The sequence below is a fragment of the Xenopus laevis genome, chromosome 1S (genome assembly GCF_017654675.1).
Source record: "Xenopus laevis strain J_2021 chromosome 1S, Xenopus_laevis_v10.1, whole genome shotgun sequence".
In the NCBI taxonomy this organism is placed as follows: Eukaryota; Metazoa; Chordata; class Amphibia; order Anura; family Pipidae; genus Xenopus; species Xenopus laevis.
Window position 1 is genome coordinate 174,540,551 of NC_054372.1, and position 21,215 is coordinate 174,561,765.

A 21,215-nucleotide genomic window follows, 5' to 3' on the forward strand; every position below is an offset into this window, starting at 1 on the left:
ACATCCCCTGATTTTAAGTTTTCCCTCACTTTATATTGTTTTTTTGTGGTCCCACCTATATATTATGCATAATACATTTTCCCTGATTTTAAATGATTTTATTCTGGTCCCTTGGAAAAACTTAAAATGGGGGTTCTACTGTATTTTGTATTTTGTGATTTTGCCTAGTGTGTTAACCCCTTATCAGCCATACCTGTGGGTCCCCTGGCCCGGCAGAGAGTCATTCTGAATGGCTGGCCAATACATTTGCATCCTTTGAAGAAGTAAGTAAACACTGGAGTTAAAGAACAGATGGAGTTTCCTTCACAATCTCCACCTCTTCTTCGTTTTGGGGGGGGGGGTTAGAGAATAAACACTACAGGCTTGGAGGGCAGAGCATCAGTGCCCCTAACTAGAAGCCTCCTGCTGGCTGCAGCCTGAGCCTCCTCACATGCCTGTTCTCTCTCCACTGCCATCCACTAAGCCTGCTCACTGCTGAGGAGCTGGGATATGTACATCTGCTGAGCTGCTACAGGCTAATTCCACTGCAGAAATCAAGATGCCAAGAGGAAAAGGCTTGTGTCTATTCCTACAGATGTTACTTCTTCATCTTTATGGAGTATGCCAAGCCCAGCCAAATTATCAAGGTAACAATAAGTGTAATTATATTCCTGGTCTGCTCCTGTCATTCCTGCATATGGCTCTAGAACATATTTCATAGCCTGATGATTATTGTTATTATTATTATTATTATTATAATAAACACATTTTTATATTAGAAACAAGCCCTCAAGAGGCAAACCTTTGATTTTACTTGGTTTTTGAAATGTCTGAAAACTAAAATATCAATCAATGGATGAAATAGGCTGATATCTCTGTGTAACCTATAAGCTTTATCGAATACAGGTATGGGACCTGTTATCCAGAATACTTGGGATCTGGGGTTTGCCGTTAAGGGATCTGTCTGTAATTTGGCTCTCCATACCTTAAGCCTGCTCAAACATCATTTAAAGGGGTTGTTCATCTTTAAATAAACTTTTAGTATGATGGAGAAATTGATAGTCTGAGACAATGTGCAATTAGTTTTAATTTTTTATTAATTGTGGTTTTTGAGTTGTTTGGCTTTTTATTCAGCAGCTCTCCAGTTTGGAATTTCAGCCATCTGGTTGCTAGGGTTAAAATTCCCTTAGGAACCATGCATTGATTTGAATAAGAGACTGCAATAGGAATAGGAGAGGGACTGAAAAAGATGAGGAATAAAAAGTAGCAAAAACTATAAATGCGTCGCCTTACGGAGCAATTGTTTTTTCTAAATGGGGTCAGTGAACACCAGTTGAAAGTTGGAAGGAGTCAAAAGAGAAAAGGCAAATAATTTAAAAACTATAGAACATAAATAATGAAGACCAGTTGAAAAGTTGCTTAGAAAAAGCCGGTAAACCATCTCTTTAAACATTAAAGGATTTGTTCACCTTTGAGTTAACTTTTAGTATGATAGTATGAAATAGACAGTGATATTCTGAGACAATTTGCAGATTGTTTTCCTTTTTTATTATTTGTGGTTTTTGAGTTATTTAGCTTTTTATTCAGCAGCTCTCCAGTTTGCAGTTTCAGCAATCTGGTTACTAGGGTTGAAATTCCCCTAGCAACCATGCACTGATTTGAATAAGAGACTGGAATATGAATAGGAGAGGCCTAAATAGAAAGATGAGTAGTAAAAAGTAGCAACAACAATACATTTGTAGCCTTACAGAGCTTTTCTTTTTAAATGGGGTCAGCGACCCCCATTTGAAAGCTGGAAAGGGTCAGTAGAAGAAGGCAAATAATTCAAAAACTATACAAAATAAACAATGAAGACCAATTAAAAAGATGCTTAGAACTGGCCGTTTTATAACATACTAAAAGTTAAGATAAAGGTGAACCACCCCTTTAAATAAACCCAATAGGGTGGTTTTGCCTCCAATAAGGATTTATTATATCTCAATACGGATTAATTACAAGGCACAGTTTTATTATTACAGAGGAAAAGAGAGAATATGTCTTAAAATTTTAAATTATTTGAGTCTATGGGAGACGGCTTTCCCATAATTCAAGGCTTTCTGGATAATGGGTTTCTGAATAACGGATTCTATACCTGGGTTCTATGTTTGCAGCATTTAAAAGTCTCCAGAGTGCCAATCTCGTCTCCTTTGCTGAAGGAATTTGCTGGCTTCATTGGCAGTATTTATAGATGGAAAATGTTAGTGTACATGTGCTAATGTTTTCTGGGCATTTTGTGAAGGTCTGTCCGTTTTCTGGGTACAAGTGCACTGCCAACTGTTGCTACATTCCTGAGATCACATAACCACACTTTCATTTACTCGCTTTGGACACATTTAGATAAAGGGCAGCTGCAGTAACACGATGATGCACTGAATGGCACCTCCAGCGAGAACCTTTATAGATCGGCTTGGTGAATCAGCAGCTGCTTGTGGCTATTTACCTTTATTTATAGACTTTATTTAGTTCATGCCACAATTAAGAATAAAGGAAAGACCACTATTCCGTTGTGTCTCTTTTGCTTTTCTGGTTCTACAAAACAAGCACAGGGAATTAGACTAAGTAGAACCAAATGTGCAGATGGGCAGAGCTATTCTTGAAGGAGCCTGATTGTCTTGTTCAGCGCAATGGATTGTACCAGCGTGTATACATTTAAACAAGTGTCCTTTTGCCTCTTTCTGTAATGACAAATACCATTAAGGTTAGAACTCCACGGTGCGGCTCAAGCCAACACGTCGCCATGCAATGAAATGCATGCGACGTGTCAGATGTCCTGAAGATACAAGAAGTGAAGGAGAAATCGCAGGTAAGAACAGCGTCGGACTGGGCCGACGGGACACCGGGAAAAAACCTGGTGGGCCCCGGCCCCCATGGGCTCCCGCCGACACACACCCCTCCCCCTATCTGCTGCCCCCCCAAAAAAAGTTGCGGCGCGCACCAGTGTTCTCGTATGTACGCAGGGGGCCCTGGAGGCAGGGTCTTTTTCACGCTACTTCCTTTCTGACGCGACCGGCGTAAAATGCAGTGCTTGTGCGCCCCTGTGCAGAAGCGCACACGCTCATTGAAGCTGGGGTGCATCGGGGGTGGTGCGGGCTCTGCAGCAGTGGGGGCCGGGGTTCCGGAAGGGGCCCTGGACAACAACCCCGAGCTCCCAGTCCGACCCTGGGTAAGAACTACATTCGGACGAAGACGCAGCGTTTTCATCCGACAATCGGATAAATGTAATTCTTACCTACGATTTTTCCTTCACTTCCTGTACCTTTAGGACATCTGACACATCGCATGCGTTTTTGCCCTTAAACATTATATCAGTAGTCATCTCTACTACAGCCAGTTTCCACAATGCTTTGCATGTTCTATGAGTAGCAAACTAAAGCATTATGGGAAATAGAGCCTTGACAGGAGGGGAGTTGATTTCGGCTACATTATAATGAGTAGGGATGCATTGAATCCAGGATTCAGTTTCAGATTTGACCAGGATTCGGCCTTTCTCAGCAGGATTCGGATTTGGCCTAATCGTTGTGTCTGGCCGAACCAAATCCTAATTTGCATGTGTAAATTAGAGGCGGGAAGGGAAATTACGTGACTTTTTGTCACAAACCAAGGTAAAAAAATGTTTCCTACTTTTTCCTTTCCCTCCCCTAATTTGCATATGCCAATCAGGATTTGGATTCGGTTCGCTATGAAAGATTCAGGGATTCGGCCGAAGTGGATTCAGTGGATCCCTACTAAGTAAGGACAGATGCTGCTTTCCATAGCGAATACATTTATAAAAAACTTTAAGAGCCTTGGAACTCAGAGAATCTGCGCTACCTGCTGGCAAACAAATTTCCTTAACACTGTAAAGCACCAGGGTTATCACTGGTATATGCCTTCTTCCACATTTATCTGCATGCGGGCGATACCTTATTTTAGTGCAGGGAAATGTATTTTCAGAAGATTTGTGGACCGCAAATGACAAATCTCCTCTTCTGCCATTGGCCTAAATTGAAAGTGAAGCTAAACAAAGAATTCTACTAAAACTAAAGAGTTTGCACTAATTACTAGTTACTTGTTGGAGTACAAGGTAGTCCCGTGTGCCGCATGCAACAAATCTACCATAATTTGCCATGTGTGTACTGGGTATTAGACCCAAGGCAGCCCTAGGGATGTAGAAGAGATATTCCATGGGAGGAACATTTGCATACCTCCCAACTGTCCCGTTTTTCATCGGACAGTCCTGATTTTGACGGCTCAACCCGCAGTTCCAGATTGTTACTGAAATGTCCCGACTTTCTCTTTGATCTCCTGCACTGAACAGACAAGAAAAGATACAAAATTTCTAAAACTTAATTGGCTTTTGGCCCAGAATGAGTGTCAGGTGCACTTAGATACGTTTGTAACAATTTAAGATAAGCAAAGAAACAATCGTAACAAGGGCAAATCACCTTCATTAGCAAAACTGTAATAACACAGAAAACCCTTGGAAATGTATTCAAACATTCATAACCTTCCAAATTTGGTAAATGACCATGGTAATCAGGGGGCATGGCCATAGAAATGGGCGTGGTCAAACATTTTCACCGCACTCCATACGCCAAATTTTTTAATCCCTCTTTCTATTTGCAAAATGTTGGGAGGTATGCGTTTGCTCATTCCTTTAGCACAAGGCTAGTCAGGGGCTGCCACAAGAAGTATCCTTGTAGCAGCTACTAAAAGCTAATAACAGGGTCCAATGCAGTGCTCTCTGCCTCCTGCAAGTAATTTACTCAGCTACACCCAGTTTGTAAGGAGGTCCAGCAGTGCAGAGACTGTATATGCTCTTGGTTATTAAACCAGCCCCTGGATGACCAATAATTTAGACCCTAGAAGACTCACAGAAGTTGGCTGTAATTTGCTATAGATCTATTTATAATATCTATATACAGATCTATATATAAGATAGTATTAAGTTTGATGACAATGCAGCAAAGGTTAGTTCTATACTGTTGCTCATTAGTTAAACCTCAGTTCACAGGCGGCAGCATCTGGTTTTTCTCTTAGCAAAGTACACATCTGTGATCCGATTTATTGGACTTTCCATTGAACAGTTGCTGTTTTAATTTGCTTTTTTCCCGCATATAACACCACACTAAACCTCTGTTATGGATGGCAACATACAGAGATGAATAAGCACATACTTTGTAGTTGGTATTTATGACACATTTTTGTTCCAAACTTCTTAAATGAAGAGGAATGTTGAATGGAATGGTTCAGTGATTTACCATAGGGTACTGTCCATCTATTATAAGCGTTGCATTAAACTAGTCGCTAGCCCATGTCTGAAAATAGCTTGCCTCCAAGCTTGACATTCAAAAATAAGCACCTGCTTTTGAGGCCATTGGGAGCAAAATCCAAGGGGTTGGAAAGCAACATTTTGCTCACGAGCTACTGGTTGGGGATCACTGCCCTATGTGAACAGGCAGTCTAAAGGAGGATCTGTTTGGCAGTACACCTGGTTTTTATACAACCAATACTTGTCCCCAAGCCTGGAATTCAGAAATAAGCACCTGCTTTGAGGCCACTGGGAGCAACATCCAAGGGGTTGGTGAGCAGCATGTTACTCTTGAGCAACTGGTTGGGAATCACTGTCTTAGCAATTTACCAACCATCGGCCAATAAGACAAGACTAGCAAAGAAATGAACCCCTATATCTCTTTGTTAGAGACCACAGCTGCACAGCTCCTCTGAGCTTGGGTTTAAAATGCGTTGAATTGTCACAGCTCAGAGTGCTAATAATGAATGTGTTATAGGCATCAGACGAAAGCAATTTAAAACAGTGAAACATTGTTTTAAAAATATTCTGCCGGTGTTCAACAAGATTTTCGCAGCTGGTTGATTTTTGGTCCAATATCGGTCAGGCAGGTCCTCCCAAGGGCACCATATATAGCCAATAAACTGCCCGTTTATCCAGCAGCTTTTATCCACCCATGTATGGGCAGCTTTACATAAAGGGCTTCTGTAGCTTTTTGTACTTAAATAAAGGTCGTACTGCAAGTTGTGTGTGTGATTGACCCACGCTAACTCGTGGCCACCAGTGCATGGATGCCCACTATTATGCCATATTTTTGGTGAAAAATACTGCCTTGTGGGTAAATAGTTTGAACAAATTGAAACCAAACTCATGATAGATAAATGGGTTAAATATCTGAGCCTTCAGTAAATCGAATCCTTTTACAGTAGTCTGGCAGGAGCTGCCCTCATACCATCTAGTAACTTCTACCATCACTTGCATAAAATAAGCGCCCAAGGCCACATTCCTGGCTGTAATATCAAGGACAAGAATAGAACTATCCTGGAAGTAAAGTGCACAAAAGAATATAAAATAGCTCAGTCCAAGGGACACATGGTACAGGAGGAGAATCGGTAATCTAAGTTATCTCCTCTTCTTGCATACTTCCAGTTCTATGTTCATTCACTTTTCTTGCCCGGTATCATTTTGTGCTGTTTTTATTTCTTTATTACATTTATTTCTCTATTGTAGTTTTTGCTTTCTACCACCCTGAAGACTTTCTTCTGCTCTTCTGACAACTAAAAAATACAACTCTGCAACTTGTAGGTAGAGGTTGGAAGAAATGTACTGGAAAGTTACCTGCAGTTAACCCTACCTTCCTAGTATAATTATTTGGGGGCGCGTATATTGTATGTGCAAATTTCTGAGAACTATTTTTTAAGGTAATTATTTTTTAAGGAAACAGTGGAGAGTTATTGTGTACATAAAATACAAAAAAGTCATTGGATACAGTGGTCAAAGACTAATGATTCCACTGACAGTTTTATAGGTATAGCCCGTTTGGCATACAAAGGGGAAAAAAGTCCTTGATCGAATATTATTTTCCTGTAGGAACATGTTTTAGCAATTATTATGGTAGCAAGAAACAAGAAACAAAGATGGTAGCAGTCAGACATCTGTTATTGCATTCCCACTGTCACATGTGGTAGAGTGTGTTTTTGGATGGATACATGGAAGATTACCTACCTCCTGCTGTAAATTTTACTTTGAACATAAATCAAGTCATCTATTAGAGTCATTAGTTATTCTTCATTTGTACACTGGAAGTCACTAAACTTCTGGTTTTCATCTCCTGATGCCTCAAGAACAAATTAAATGATTGCCTCTTCTATGTTCTCTTTCAGTGTTCGATCTTCTCTCTGTGTCGGTTCAAAGGCAGGTCACCTCTTTCCTTCAAAATGCACTGAGCAATCCTTCCATGAATGAGGTTTATGTCTTGTCAACTTTCAAACTGCAGCCCAAGTCCACAGTTACGCTCTTTGGACTTTATTCCACCAGTGACAACAGCAGGTTGTTTGAATTCACAGTTATTGGTCGTTTAAACAAAGGTAAGTCTTTGAGACACACCAAATAGATTAAATACAATATCGAACAGGCAGCCAACTGCTTCATATATAATATATATATATATATATATATATATATATATATATATATATATATATATATATTTATATATGTATATATATATATATATATATATATATATGTATATATATATATAGACAAATACAAGAGGTCAACTGCACTCAACCCATTATCAATATATTTAAGACAGAGACATTTTGTGCATACTGCTACTGAAAAATGCCTTACCCTTTAAACAAAACAGGGATTGTTTGTCCATATATTGCAATATATTTAAGCTGGCCAACTACGTCAGTCATCCCATATCTGGCCAGTCCTACGCTTAATTTTCATCTTATTCATTAAGAATTCAATTGCTTAATTATACATTTTACGAAGGGACTAAGTTTTACCTGCAACTTACTTGCTGCTTTCAAAGTAAAACTCCCAAACTTGGCTGCCCTTTTATTAGACACCAGTGGGATCACCTGACTATAGCTGGGAAGGGTGGGAGCTACAACATGGAGCTGGTCACTGCTCCGGTATAACTATAACAAACAAGGAAAAGTTGTGCTCACCACTAATTTTTAAAACCATTAGGCGGGGGTGCAATGAGGCTGTGATCACAAAATACATATGGAAAAATACAAGATTCCTCTGCACTCAACCCATTATCAATAGATTTAAGACAGAGACATTTTGTGCATACTGCTACTGAAAAATGCCTTACCCTTTAAACAAAACAGGGATTGTTTGTCCATATATAGCAATATATTTAAGCTGGCCAACTACGTCAAATAATTGTCAAGAATTGTCAAGAATATCATTATATTGTATATCGGCAGCTGTGTGAGCAGTGATGGGTGTGGCTTAAATTGTCAATATCAATACTAAGAAGGTGTATACACATAGTTTTGGTCATACAGTGTATTTAATACACAAAAGCAATAAATATGTTGTACAATGTATCCTTATAAATGGTGCTTAGTGATGCCATCGATTATAATTGACACCTGTAATGTTTAGACTTTTAGATGGGTTCTAATATACTTATATTTTAGAATATACATTATTCTCTCTCTCTCTTTCTCTCTCTTTAAATATATAATTAGCTGTACATACACAAACATACAGTAAATAATCACCGATCTGACTCACCGCTCAGTTGTGAAGTTCAAATGGCACGGTCTGTGGTCACAGATATCGAGTGCTGGAATCCTTTGGCGTCATGCGGCATCAAGTAGAAGAATTCAGAATGGAATTCATAAACACAGATGTATGGTTTAAAAACAATTAATTTTATTTATCCACATTTAAACAGCACACAGAGTGTGTCACCTGACGCGTTTCGGGCTTTTCTTCAAGCTGTTTCAATGTGAATAAATAAAACTAATTGCTAAATCAATGTCATGGAACTCCATTCTGAACTCTTATACATACACACACATGCATGTGCAACAGACTAAAACTGATTAGAGAAGAAAGGTATACTATGGAGTTCTCTACAAAACATGATACTGTAGATTCATTCTGCCAAGCCAATATATAATTGTAAAATCTTTTACAAATACCAATAACGTGACACTATTATATGCCAGCTAGTTAAATATATAAACAATTGTGTAAAACTGTGCATGTGTATTGTCATGGATTAAAAACGTAACACCTTTACTTTACTGATCATCGGGTTGAGAGACACTTGAAATTCACTGTTTGCATACTAGAGAACATGTAGAGCTGTGACTCCATTTTGCTGTGCTGAGGTTAGACACAACTGCATTGGAGAAAACTGTAAATTATGCGCTGGAATGAGTCCTGAGTTCTAGTTGTGGGAGCCCCGGCTCATTATATTTATTGGCTAGATAGGTAGATTTTAATGGATTTTGAAGATTAGTCTAAAGTAAAACAAAATAATGAGTTTGGGATGTCAGTCTAGAGAGGATAAACCTTCTTTGTGCCAAAAGACAGCAGTGGCAGTGGAATGCTGGGAGATGATGGGATGTAGATAAACAGATATTTCCATAGGGGGTAAAGTTAAAATTAGTGGCCTGGGATCCACTGACTCTTGACCATGTGTTCTACATTATTAAAGTGATTTCTGGGTCACATTCAGTTTAATTTTAAACAGTAGACATGCACAAAAAAATTGGGATGCTGTCCCTCCAGCAGCTCTCAATAATGAACAAAGCACTTTGTCTCTTGAGCTTTCACTCACTTACAACCTCCAACCTCTAGTAGCCTATAGCCCTCTACCTATTCATGACCTTAAACTCTCAGCCCTGCTGGCAGCATATGAAAAAATTGTCATTAAACTTAACCACCAGGCCTCTTCTGACAGCCTATATCATGCCAGCTGTTGAAGACTTAAAAATCACTGTTCCCCATGGCACAGGACTGAATAATATGCCTAATGACTTGGCTTGTGTCAATTGTTGGCAATATCACAGGTTTGTGATGTTCCCAACAACTGGTTGTTAATGGTTGGTAGTGGTAGGACCAAATTGGTCTACTTTTTTGCTGTACCTCCAGAGCCATATCTTCTCTCATACTTTTCTCACTCAAAGGCATCCCAGGCTTGTGATCAGAGTCAGAGATAATCTCAGCCACTGGGCTTTTGGGAGCAGGAGCTGAGAGACCCCCAGACATAGGGACACCATCTGTAGGTATGGTCAACTTAAAGGGCATGTAAAGTCTAAAATAGGCTATAAGAATAAGGCTAGAAATGCTGTATTTTGTATACTAAATATAAACATGAACTTACTGCACCACAAGCCTAATCAAACAAATGATTTATGCTTTCAAAGTTGGCTACAGGGGGTCACCATCTTGTAACTTGTCTTTGCAAGACTAAGACTGTGCACATGCTCAGTGCGGTCTGGGCAGCTTAGGGATCGTCATAAACAAAGCTGCTTGAGTTCTGCATGGCTGGGATCATTAAAGAAAGTAAAAATGGGATATTATTTTTTTGCCTTTACATGCCCTTTAAGGGCCTGGTAGCACTGACAACAAAGTGGAAGCTAGGGCATAAGCCAACACAAGCAAGTGCATCTCTTAATCAGAGACGTGAAATAAAGGCAAGGTACATATATTAGATTAGAAGCAAAGTATCATGTTAAATAACTTATATATACTTTTTTTTCTAGCCTCATTACGATACCTCAGAAGTGATGGGAAGCTACACATTGTCTTCTTTAATAACATTGACTTAGCTGATGGGAAGCAGCACACACTTCTGTTGCACATGAGCGGCCTACACCGGGGCTCAAGCTTTGCTGACCTCTACTTGGACTGTCATCCGGTGGCTGGTGTTAAAGATCTACCCCGTCCATTATCAGGGATAAGCCATAACACAGGATCGGTGCTCTTGAGAACACTACAGAAAAGGGGACAGGTAAGCACAAAAATGGCACTTTCCCTCACTACATAAGGATTTGCTATGTTACAACTACATTATGTAACGTTTAACTAATTTTGGGGTACTTGTAATCTTAATGTACCTGCTGGCAATTTAATTCACCACTACTGAATATTTGGGTTTTCAGGACAGCATAATAACAAGGCAATTATCTTAAATAACTTTTTGTCAGTGCTTATCCAGTCCAGACAAAAAAGTAATATTTTGATTTTCTCCAGGAATAGCCTAATAAACGATAAATGTGTCCAACACCATTGGAGCTGAGCCAATGAGGCAAGTTGAGAAACTCTCCTCAGGTGGCAGCACCCCACTAGTTACCAGGGGTGGCAAAAACTTTATGAGCCAATTTTCTGGTTTTCACACTATTTCAGCTAAATTCAGCTATACTAGTGCAGACAGCACAATTGCTATTCTCTGCACTAGCAACTTGGACTCCCTTTGGAGCCAAAAAGGTGAGCATGGGGGGCAGCAGCAAGCTGCCTCAGAGTGGAAGAGGGGCAGTATTGCCCATGTCCATCCCATCTTCTATACATTCTATACATGTGCTAAATATTAGCCCATTCTGCAAAGCTGTAACTGCTGGACTGGCAAAAAATTCCCCGGTTATCTATCTCTGTGTATTTGTTTAATCTACTTCCAGGTAACCAGAAATGTATTTATAGGTTTTGTTCTTAATTGATTGGGTTTATAGGTCTTTTTTTCATTGGTTGTATGTATAGGTCTTGTTCTTCTTCCTTGATTGTATGTATAGGTTTTGTTCTTCCTTGATTATTGTATGTATAGGTCTTGTGTTTCATTGATTGTATGTATAGGTCTTGTTCTTCTTCCTTGATTGTATGTATAGGTTTTGTTCTTCCTTGATTGTATGTATAGGTCTTGTGTTTTATTGATTGTATGTATAGGTCTTGATCTTCTTCCTTGATTGTATGTATAGGTCCTGTTTTTCATTGATTGTATGTATAGGTCTTGTGTTTCATTGATTGTATGTATAGGTCTTGTGTTTCATTGATTGTATGTATAGGTCTTGTTCTTCCTTGACTGTATGTATAAGTCCTGTTTTTCATTGATTGTATGTATAGGTCTTGTTCTTCCTTGATTGTATATATAGGTCTTGTTCTTCTTCCTTGATTGTACATGTATAGATTGTGTTCTTCATTGATTGTATGTATAGATCTTGTTCTTCATTGATTGTATATATAGGTCTTGTTCTTCTTCCTTGATTGTACATGTATAGATTGTGTTCTTCATTGATTGTATGTATAGGTCTTGTTCTTCATTGATTATATGTATATATTTTGTTCTTCATTGATTGTATGTATAGATTTTTTTCTTCTTCCTTGATTGTATGTATAGGTTTTGTTCTTCATTGATTGTATGTATAGGTCTTGTTCCTCTTCCTTGATTGTATGTATATGTCTTGTTCTTCATTAATTGTATGTATAGGTTTTTTTCTTCATTGATTGTATGTATAGGTCTTGTTCTTCATTGATTGTATGTATAGATCTTGTTCTTCATTGATTGTATGTATAGATCTTGTTCTTCATTGATTGCATACAATCCCCTGTCCTTTATATCCTGGTTGTTCTTGCCTTTTATAAAATTAACCTAAAATTAACCTATGAATCAAAATGTAAATAGGTTTAGAAATCCCGCTTGAATGAGGTGCCTTAAGGTCTTGGTTGGTGTCTTGTTCCTTATAACCATTTGCAATATTGTAGTTTCTATTTACTAGCGTGGTAAGAAGACACTCTTATATGTCCACTAACACATGTCCACTAATTTCAGCCCCAACTTAATGGTAAAAATATTGAAAAAGTAGCTTGAATGGCTCCATTCTATTTATGTTATCAAAAAAAGTATGTAATATGTGCACTAATATAATAAATATTTACACCTGCTTTATTTATATTGTGCATAATTGACTCTAGTATATGTCTATATCCTCTGTAGATCATTAATAGTTTGTATGGGTTTTTTTTCTTGTGTACTTTCTTGCTATAGGATTCCATGGATGAATTAAAACTTGTAATGGGAGGCACTCTTTCTCAGATAGGATCAATACAAGAATGCTTTATGCAGCAAAGTGAGCCCGGTCAGCAAACAGGTAAGGGTGTGATGTTTAAGAAAAAAAAATAGCTGTGCCTCCTTCAGTTTCTCCTCAACAGCAGTTATAATGGGTGATATAGTGAAACCACTGACACACAGATGAGATGCATTAGCAGCCACTTGATCTTTTGAGCACTACAGAAGTGATCCAGACCCTGTGTCCAGGGCTGCCATCAGAAATCACGGGGGCCCTGCACAACAACATTTTCTGGGCCCCCCTCGCCACCCCTCCCTCAGTATGAAGGCCACACAAGACACAGGCATTAAAACATGAAGTGCCCCCTACAAGTTAAAAAAATAACTTTGGTGCCCAGACCCTTCCTACAAGTTTTGGTGGTGGTTAAAGAAAAAAAATATTGGTGGCCAGGGCCCCACACATTTAAAAAAAAAAACAATGAGCCAGGGGCCCCACAAATTTTAAAAAAAAAACAATGAGCCAGGGCCCCCACACATTTAAAAAAAAACAATTAGCCATGGCCCCCACACATTATAAAAAAAACAATTAGCCTGGGCCCCCACACATTTAAAAAAAAAAAAACCAATGAGCCAGGGCCCCCACACATTAAAAAAAAAAAACCAATGAGCCAGGGCCCCCACACATTTAAAAAAAACAAAAAACAATTAGCCATGGCCCCCACACATTAAAAAAAACAATTAGCCAGGGCCCCCACACATTAAAAAAAACAATTAACCAGGGCCCCCACACATTAAAAAAAACCAATGAGCCAGGGCCGCCACACATTTAAAAAGAAAAACAATTAACCAGGGCCCCACACATTTAAAAAAAAAAACAATGAGCCAGGGCCCCCACACATTTAAGAAAAAAAAAAACAATTAGCCATGGCCCCCACACATTAAAAAAAAAACAAAAAAACAATGAGCCAGGGCCCCCACACATTTAACAAAAAAAACAATTAACCAGGGCCCCCACACATTAAAAAAAAACCAATTAGCTAGGGCCCCCACACATTTAAAAAAAACAATTAGCCATGGCCCCCACACATTAAAAAAAACAATTAGCCAAGGCCCCCACACTTTAAAAAAAACAATTAGCCAGGGCCCCCACACATTAAAAAAACCAATGAGCCAGGGCCCCCACACATTTAAAAAGAAAAACAATTAACCAGGGCCCCCACACATTAAAAAAAACCAATGAGCCAGGGCCCCCACACATTTAAAAAAAAAACAATTAACCAGGGCCCCCACACATTAAAAAAAAACCAATTAGCCAGGGCCCCCACACATTTAAAAAAAAAACAATGAGCCAGGGCCCCCACACATTTAAGAAAAAAAAAACAATTAGCCATGGCCCCCACACATTAAAAAAAAAACAAAAAAACAATGAGCCAGGGCCCCCACACATTTAACAAAAAAAACAATTAACCAGGGCCCCCACACATTAAAAAAAAAACCAATTAGCCAGGGCCCCCACACATTTAAAAAAAACAAACAATGAGCCAGGGCCCCCACACATTTAAGAAAAAAAAAACAATTAGCCATGGCCCCCACACATTAAAAAAAAACAAAAAAACAATGAGCCAGGGCCCCCACACATTTAAAAAAAAAAAACTATTAGCCAGGGCCCCCACACATTTAAAAAAAACAATTGGTCAGGGCCCCCACAAGTTAAAAGAAAAAAAAAAACTGCACGTACCTTAGCCAGGGAGTTCAAATGCCGGTATCTTCAGTTTCTTGTGCTCTGATTCGCCAGTGAAATGTAAGTCCCGGTAAAGCCGCATGGTGATTGGATAAAGTAGAGGGGAGGTTCAAACTTCTCCCAACCAATCACTGGCGAATCAGAACACAAGAAGAAGTCATCGGAGCTCGGATGCAGGGGCACAGCTGTGCAAGTAAGTGCAGCACGGCCGGGCCCCCCTTAACTCCCCAAAACATCCGGGCCCGGGACAACAGTCCCCCCTGTCCCCCCCTAATGGCGGCCCTTCCTGTGTCACTAGACTAAAATGTATTACAGAACACTGGATAAAAGAAAGAATAAGTTAAACCATACCTCCCAACTGTCCCTTTTTCGGAGGGACAGTCCCTCTTTTGACAGCTCAACCCGCAGTCCCTCATTTGTACTGGAAAGTCCCTCTTTTCTATGCGCTGAACAGCCAGAAAAAGAAACAAAGTTTCTCACTTAATTGGCTTTTAGCAGAGAGCCCAGAACAGCTAACAGGTGCAAATAAGATACTTTGTAACAATTTTGAGACACAAAAACAGTTTAGATAAGGAGAAATATTTTCAAACTTTCATAACCTGCCAAATTTTGTAAAACAAACATGGTAATTAGGCGGCGTGGCCACAGAAAGGGGTGTGGTAAAAAAAATTGCCGCACTACATGTGGGAAAAAATTTTTTGTCCCTCTTTTTACTTCCAAAATGTTGGGAGGTATGGTTAAACATTACCAGGGTTAACATATATATATATATATATAGAAATCCAAAGGATCCGCACTCACAGGTCTTATGCGTAAAAAAAGATTTTATTACAAAGCTTACAGCCTAACGTTTCGGCCTCCTCCGAGGCCTTTCTCAAAGTGTATTGGTCACATACAGGAAAGCAATATATACATAAATTGGCGGGAAACTGCAATGATGTCATGTCATGATTAGCATAACGAGATAATTAATATTCATATGTGAAATCCCACTATATACAAATTAAACCAATAATGTATTAATATATTATCATTATCACTTCAGTAATTCATATAACCCAACAACTCATGAGTAAAGTTAAAAACAGGTTAAAAACAAAGCACAATGTAACCCATATCTAAATCCCAAGTTAAAATTACTTTTTATACTCTGTTACAACGGTTTTAAGGGTTACTATGTTGCAGAATCTTTGAGGATGTAACTATTATCCATGGTCACATTTCACTTGTAACAAGCTCGATAGAAAGCCTAATGTACTAGATTTGCCTTCTCTTCAGTCGGTCTATAAGAAGCGGTACTATAATCCCAGAGGGTTAATCTACTCGCTCCCTAATTTTGGACAGTGTTATCTACCCACAATGATGTAATATTTATTATTAATATAATCCACTATTCCCATAGGGACCTCCCATAACCACCCGTGTCCCGATCGCTGTCCGTGTCATGCATACTTATATTTATCAAGGATGTATCTACAAGATAAGGTTCCTCATTTCTTAGGCTTCAACCCACCGCAGTATTAACCCTTATGTTACTGCCCAGTATTATAGTAGAACAAAAATCCCCATACATAAATCCCACTGATGCGGTGATATCATAATTTTAAATGATTAATAATAAAATAATAATGCAATTCATACAAATTATAATATACAAGTGCCCATAAATAAATCCAATTACTAAGTGGGTGACTGAAAAATAAATATCCTTATATATAAAAATAAATTAAAGGATCTATAAGAATAAACAAACATTTACGTGAACTAGATATCGTGATAAAACTGACATATCTTTATGCATATAAAAAACTTATAAATCAAATTTCCGATTCATATTGTGTAAGAGTACTCTAAGCCTTTAGAAAATCCATGTGTATAGCCCATATTCAAAGGTTCATTACAAGGGTCCAAGTAACATGGGTACTGCAAGATCCATGGTCCGTCACCAAAGCAAACAGTTAGTGTGTTAAACCGAACATGATCCTATACGAGGACAACTCTGTGGTCACTACGATCGGCTAGCCTGCTGTCATCTTAAACTGATGTATTAAATGATCCCATTCAGGATCGGACCCTCTCCAAACGGCTCCCATATTTGATCAACGATTAAAACACCCACAGGCAGCGCTTCACTAAGTCTGCAGACATCAAGGAGCGAAAAACACATTAATATAACCCTCTGGGATTATAGTACCGCTTTTTATAGACCGACTGAAGAGAAGGCAAATCTAGTACATTAGGCTTTCTATCGAGCTTGTTACAAGTGAAATGTGACCATGGATAATAGTTACATCCTCAAAGATTCTGCAACATAGTAACCCTTAAAACTGTTGTAACAGAGTATAAAAAGTAATTTTAACTTGGGATTTAGATATGGGTTACTTTGTGTTTTGTTTTTAACCTGTTTTTAACTTTACTCATGAGTTGTTGGGTTATATGAATTACTGAAGTGATAATGATAATATATTAATACATTATTGGTTTAATTTGTATATAGTGGGATTTCACATATGAATATTAATTACCTCGTTATGCTAATCATGACATGACATCATTGCAGTTTCCCGCCAATTTATGTATATATTGCTTTCCTGTATGGGACCAATACACTTTGAGAAAGGCCTCGGAGGAGGCCGAAACGTTAGGCTGTAAGCTTTGTAATAAAATCTTTTTTTACGCATAAGACCTGTGAGTGCGGATCCTTTGGATTTCTGTGGTAATAGTTTTGATACTGCACCCAGGCATATGAACTTCTTATTCGAGAGTGCTGGCTTTCCATGGTGCTATATATATATATATATATATATATATATATATATATATATATATATATATATATATATATATATATATATATATATATATATATATATGTATACCTATAAGTTCTGTTTTGGTCCCAGACCTTTGGGCTTGACATTGTAAGTCAGAAATTCTTAATCTATGGGGCAGAACCCCAAAAACAGATTTCCTCTAATAATGAGACATTTCTTCCAAAATGAAGTTCACAACTGGTTCTTAACCAGTACAAAGTCTTGGAAATTTCCATGGACACCACCAGGGCCTTCCATGGGCCATTTTGTAAGAGATCAAGATGGTACTAAATAACCAAAAAATACTCATATTTGTTGACCATCCATGAATCCAGTCATTCAAGGTGAATTTGTGAGTATACTGTATGTGAGTGGCCAGTCTTGTTTTCTTAGTTTCTAAATGCTCCCATTGAGAAGAGAGTTGGCTCAGAAGTAGTCCCGAAGTCTTCTCCTCTTTTAAAACTAAGGGTATGTCTGCTGGAAATAAGGAGATCCGATCAACTAATACAGCATGTAATGTAATTCTAATATTTTATCGGAATATCTAGGACAGACCCTACACATGTGTTTGTTCTATCCTGGTTATAATAGTGGTTGGCTACAAACAGTTCCAAGTATAACATGTCCATCCATATTTGATGTGTTATACAAGCAGCGGATTATTGGATGCTATTAAAATTCACAAAAACATTAAAACAGGTATTTCAATGAAAACTTCACAATCCTATGACAGATACCGCAGGCGATCGTATAACTTCTGGGCATTACTATTTGGCACACACCTTGCCTTACTAAATGTCTGCAATAACCGTAAACAAAATGTTTCCCGAAATCGGCAGTATTACACAGCTTATACAGCCAAGACTAAACGTCAGAAAATGTTCGGAGCCAGAAGACCCACTTACTCACAGATGCTTTAGTCTTTGAGACCTGTCAGGCTAACCAAAGCATTTAACCAGGCAAAAGCAGAGTGAGTAATGAATTGCAACACACCTAGAGACAACTACGCTCACTAGCCAACACAACGTTCTACCAATGTTAAGGAATAGTTCACCTTCAAATTAACTTTTAGGGGCATATTTATCAAGGGTCAAATTTTGAATTTGAAAAACTTCGAAATTCAAATTCAAAAAGACCAACCGAAATTAACTCTAAGTTTTTTTCTGGCTGAATATGTCAGTTTTTGATCGAATAAGTCCGTATTCGTACTAATCAAATTAATAGCGCATTCGTTCAAATTTGATTTGAAGTTTTTTCAAAAAAAAACTTTTAATCCCACCAATTGACTCCAGATAGGTTCTAGGAGGTCCCCCATAGGCTAAAATAGCAATTTGGCAGGTTTTAGATGGCGATTGGTAAAAGTCAAATATTTTTGGTTTTTTTTCAACTTTGAATCGAATTTGGACTATTCCCTAGTCGAAGTACACGAAAATAGCTCGAAGTTTGAATTTTTTGAATTCGAAAATTCACCTCGACCTTTGATAAATCTGCCCCTAAGTATTATGTAGACATTGATGCTCTGAGACAGTTTGCAACTGATTTTGAGATGTTTCAGTAATTTGGCTTTTTGTTCAGAACGCTCCAGTTTGGTTGCTAAAGCCTTATTTGGCCTAGCAACCAGGCAGTGGTTTGAATGAGAAACTGAATAGAAAATTGAAAAAGAGGCAGAAGATGAAGGCAAATAATTAAAAAAAAACAATATTTAACCAAGACCAATTGCAAAGTTGCTAGGAACAGAACATTCTATAACATACTAAAAGCTAACATAAGGGTTAACCACCCCTTTAAAGCTCATTTCTATTGAAGACTTGGCACTCAGTGTAATTATGGCTCTAAGACAAGGCAATGGTAACACCAAAACAGGTATGGGATCCATATCAGGAAACCCGTTATCCAGAAACTTTCCAAATTTTAAAAAATGATTTCCTTTTTCACTGTAAAAATAAAACAGTACCTTTTACTTGATCCCAACTAAGATATAATTAATCCTTATTGGAAGCAAAACCAGCCTATTGGGTTTATTTAATGTTTACATTATTTTCTAATAGAGTTAAGATATGACGATCCAAATTACAGAAAGATCCATTTCCCAGAAAACCCCAAGATCCTGAGCATTCTGGATAATAGGTCCCATACCTGTACTTTTTAATTGACACTAATAATATCAATGTCTCCCTCCATGCCCAGGTCATAAACTCTTATCATAGTGATAAACATTAGTATGAAGTTTTGTGATGCCGCAGCTCATTGGTTGGTGGCCAATAACCCAGGCTGCATTTCTATTATTGTGTAGGTGATGTCAGCAGACAGTTGATTGGCCAGATAACCCTAATGACTCAGCTGCTGGGAGAGCTCCGAGATGTCATGAGACAGCAGGTAACACTCAACACTGCGTTCATTGTGTAAAATTAGCAATCAATTCACTGATAAAACTCTTTGATCTGTATAAAGAAATGTAAGCTTAATGTCACTTATGAACTTTTGTCCAAAACATACTCTACAGCCACTGACCACCATCTGTTGTTTAGCTGTTTTTATTACCGAAACCTCAAATATTTATTATACCGCGCTGAAATATTTCATCATCCTGTAGAGGGAACATTTATATATGGAAAAAATATTAAACACAAATTAAAGCATCTGTGTCCAGTAATTCAAAAAGGCTTTAAATGTCAGGACACTTGCCAGGAGATATTCTGCCAGTGTAAACATTCATTTTATGACTCGTGGGAGCTGAAAAAACTAGGAAACGCATTTCATGCAGAATATATGTACCGGGAAACGATTTATTATCATCTAGACTGTGCTAGGCCTCTATCCAGCGTTCCTTGTGATAATGTAACATCCAGACCTTTAATCATACTAGAGACCTAAGACCCATCAGAAAATACCTGTCCTTTAAAGGAGAACTAAACCCTAAAATGAATATGTCTAAAAATTACATATTTTATATACTGAACTTATTGCGCCAGCCTAAAGTTTCCGCTTGTCAATAGCAGCAATGATCCAGGACTTCAAACTTGTCACAGGAGGTCACCATCTTGGAAAGTGTCTGTGACACTCACATGCTCAGTGGGCTCTGATTGGCTGTTGAGAAGCTAAGCTTAGGGGTCGTCACTAATTATCCAGCAGAAAATGAGGTTGGTCTGTAATATAAGCTGATGCTACAGGGCTGATTATTAAATTCTGATGCTAATTGCACTGGTTTCTGTGCTGCCATGTAGTAATTATCTGTATTAATTACTAATCAGCCTTATATTGTGACATTTCTATTCTATGTGTACTGTATATGGTGAGTGGGTCCCTAAGCTCAGTAAGTGACAGCAGCACAGAGCATGTGCAGTGAATCAGCAGAAAAGAAGATGGGGAGCTACTGGGGCATCTTTGGAGACAAAGATCTTTACTGCTGTGGTTCCTTGGGCTGGTACAGAAGCACAAAACATAATGTCAACATTTCTAGCTACTTCTTTAGTTAGGCTTCTGTTCTCCTTGAAGTGAAAGAGATGTGGGAGAGGTTGGAGTTTTAGGGTTCTGCTGGTGTAACTCATTGATTTCATAAAGTAATACATTATTGTACACTAAATTGTATATTACTTGTCTTTCTCAAAGGTGAAGGAGACCATGTTCTTGAGAAACACCATTTCAGAATGCCAGGCCTGTGGTAAGCATGAAATGACCCTTATCCAAAGCCCAAGAAAAAGTTTGTGGCAGGTGTACTTTGTGACCAATCATTGTTTCATGTCCTTGTGTAAAGATACTACGGCTTACTTGGATATCACACTTAAACATTCCCATTTTTTATTTTCTCATGCTTTTTTTTTTCAATTTATA

General features: G+C 38.3%; 1 protein-coding gene across 1 annotated transcript in view; it reads left to right on the forward strand.

Moving 5' to 3' along the window:
* The first annotated feature begins 393 nt into the window (after positions 1-393).
* thbs4.S (thrombospondin 4 S homeolog) overlaps positions 394-21,215 on the forward strand; it is a 42,157-nt gene continuing 21,335 nt past the window's right edge. The window contains 6 exon segments of the mRNA NM_001093627.1: positions 394-626; positions 7,171-7,374; positions 10,537-10,784; positions 12,810-12,912; positions 19,678-19,760; positions 20,994-21,045. Coding sequence (NP_001087096.1) covers positions 539-626; positions 7,171-7,374; positions 10,537-10,784; positions 12,810-12,912; positions 19,678-19,760; positions 20,994-21,045 — 778 coding nt within the window. The 5' untranslated portion in view covers positions 394-538.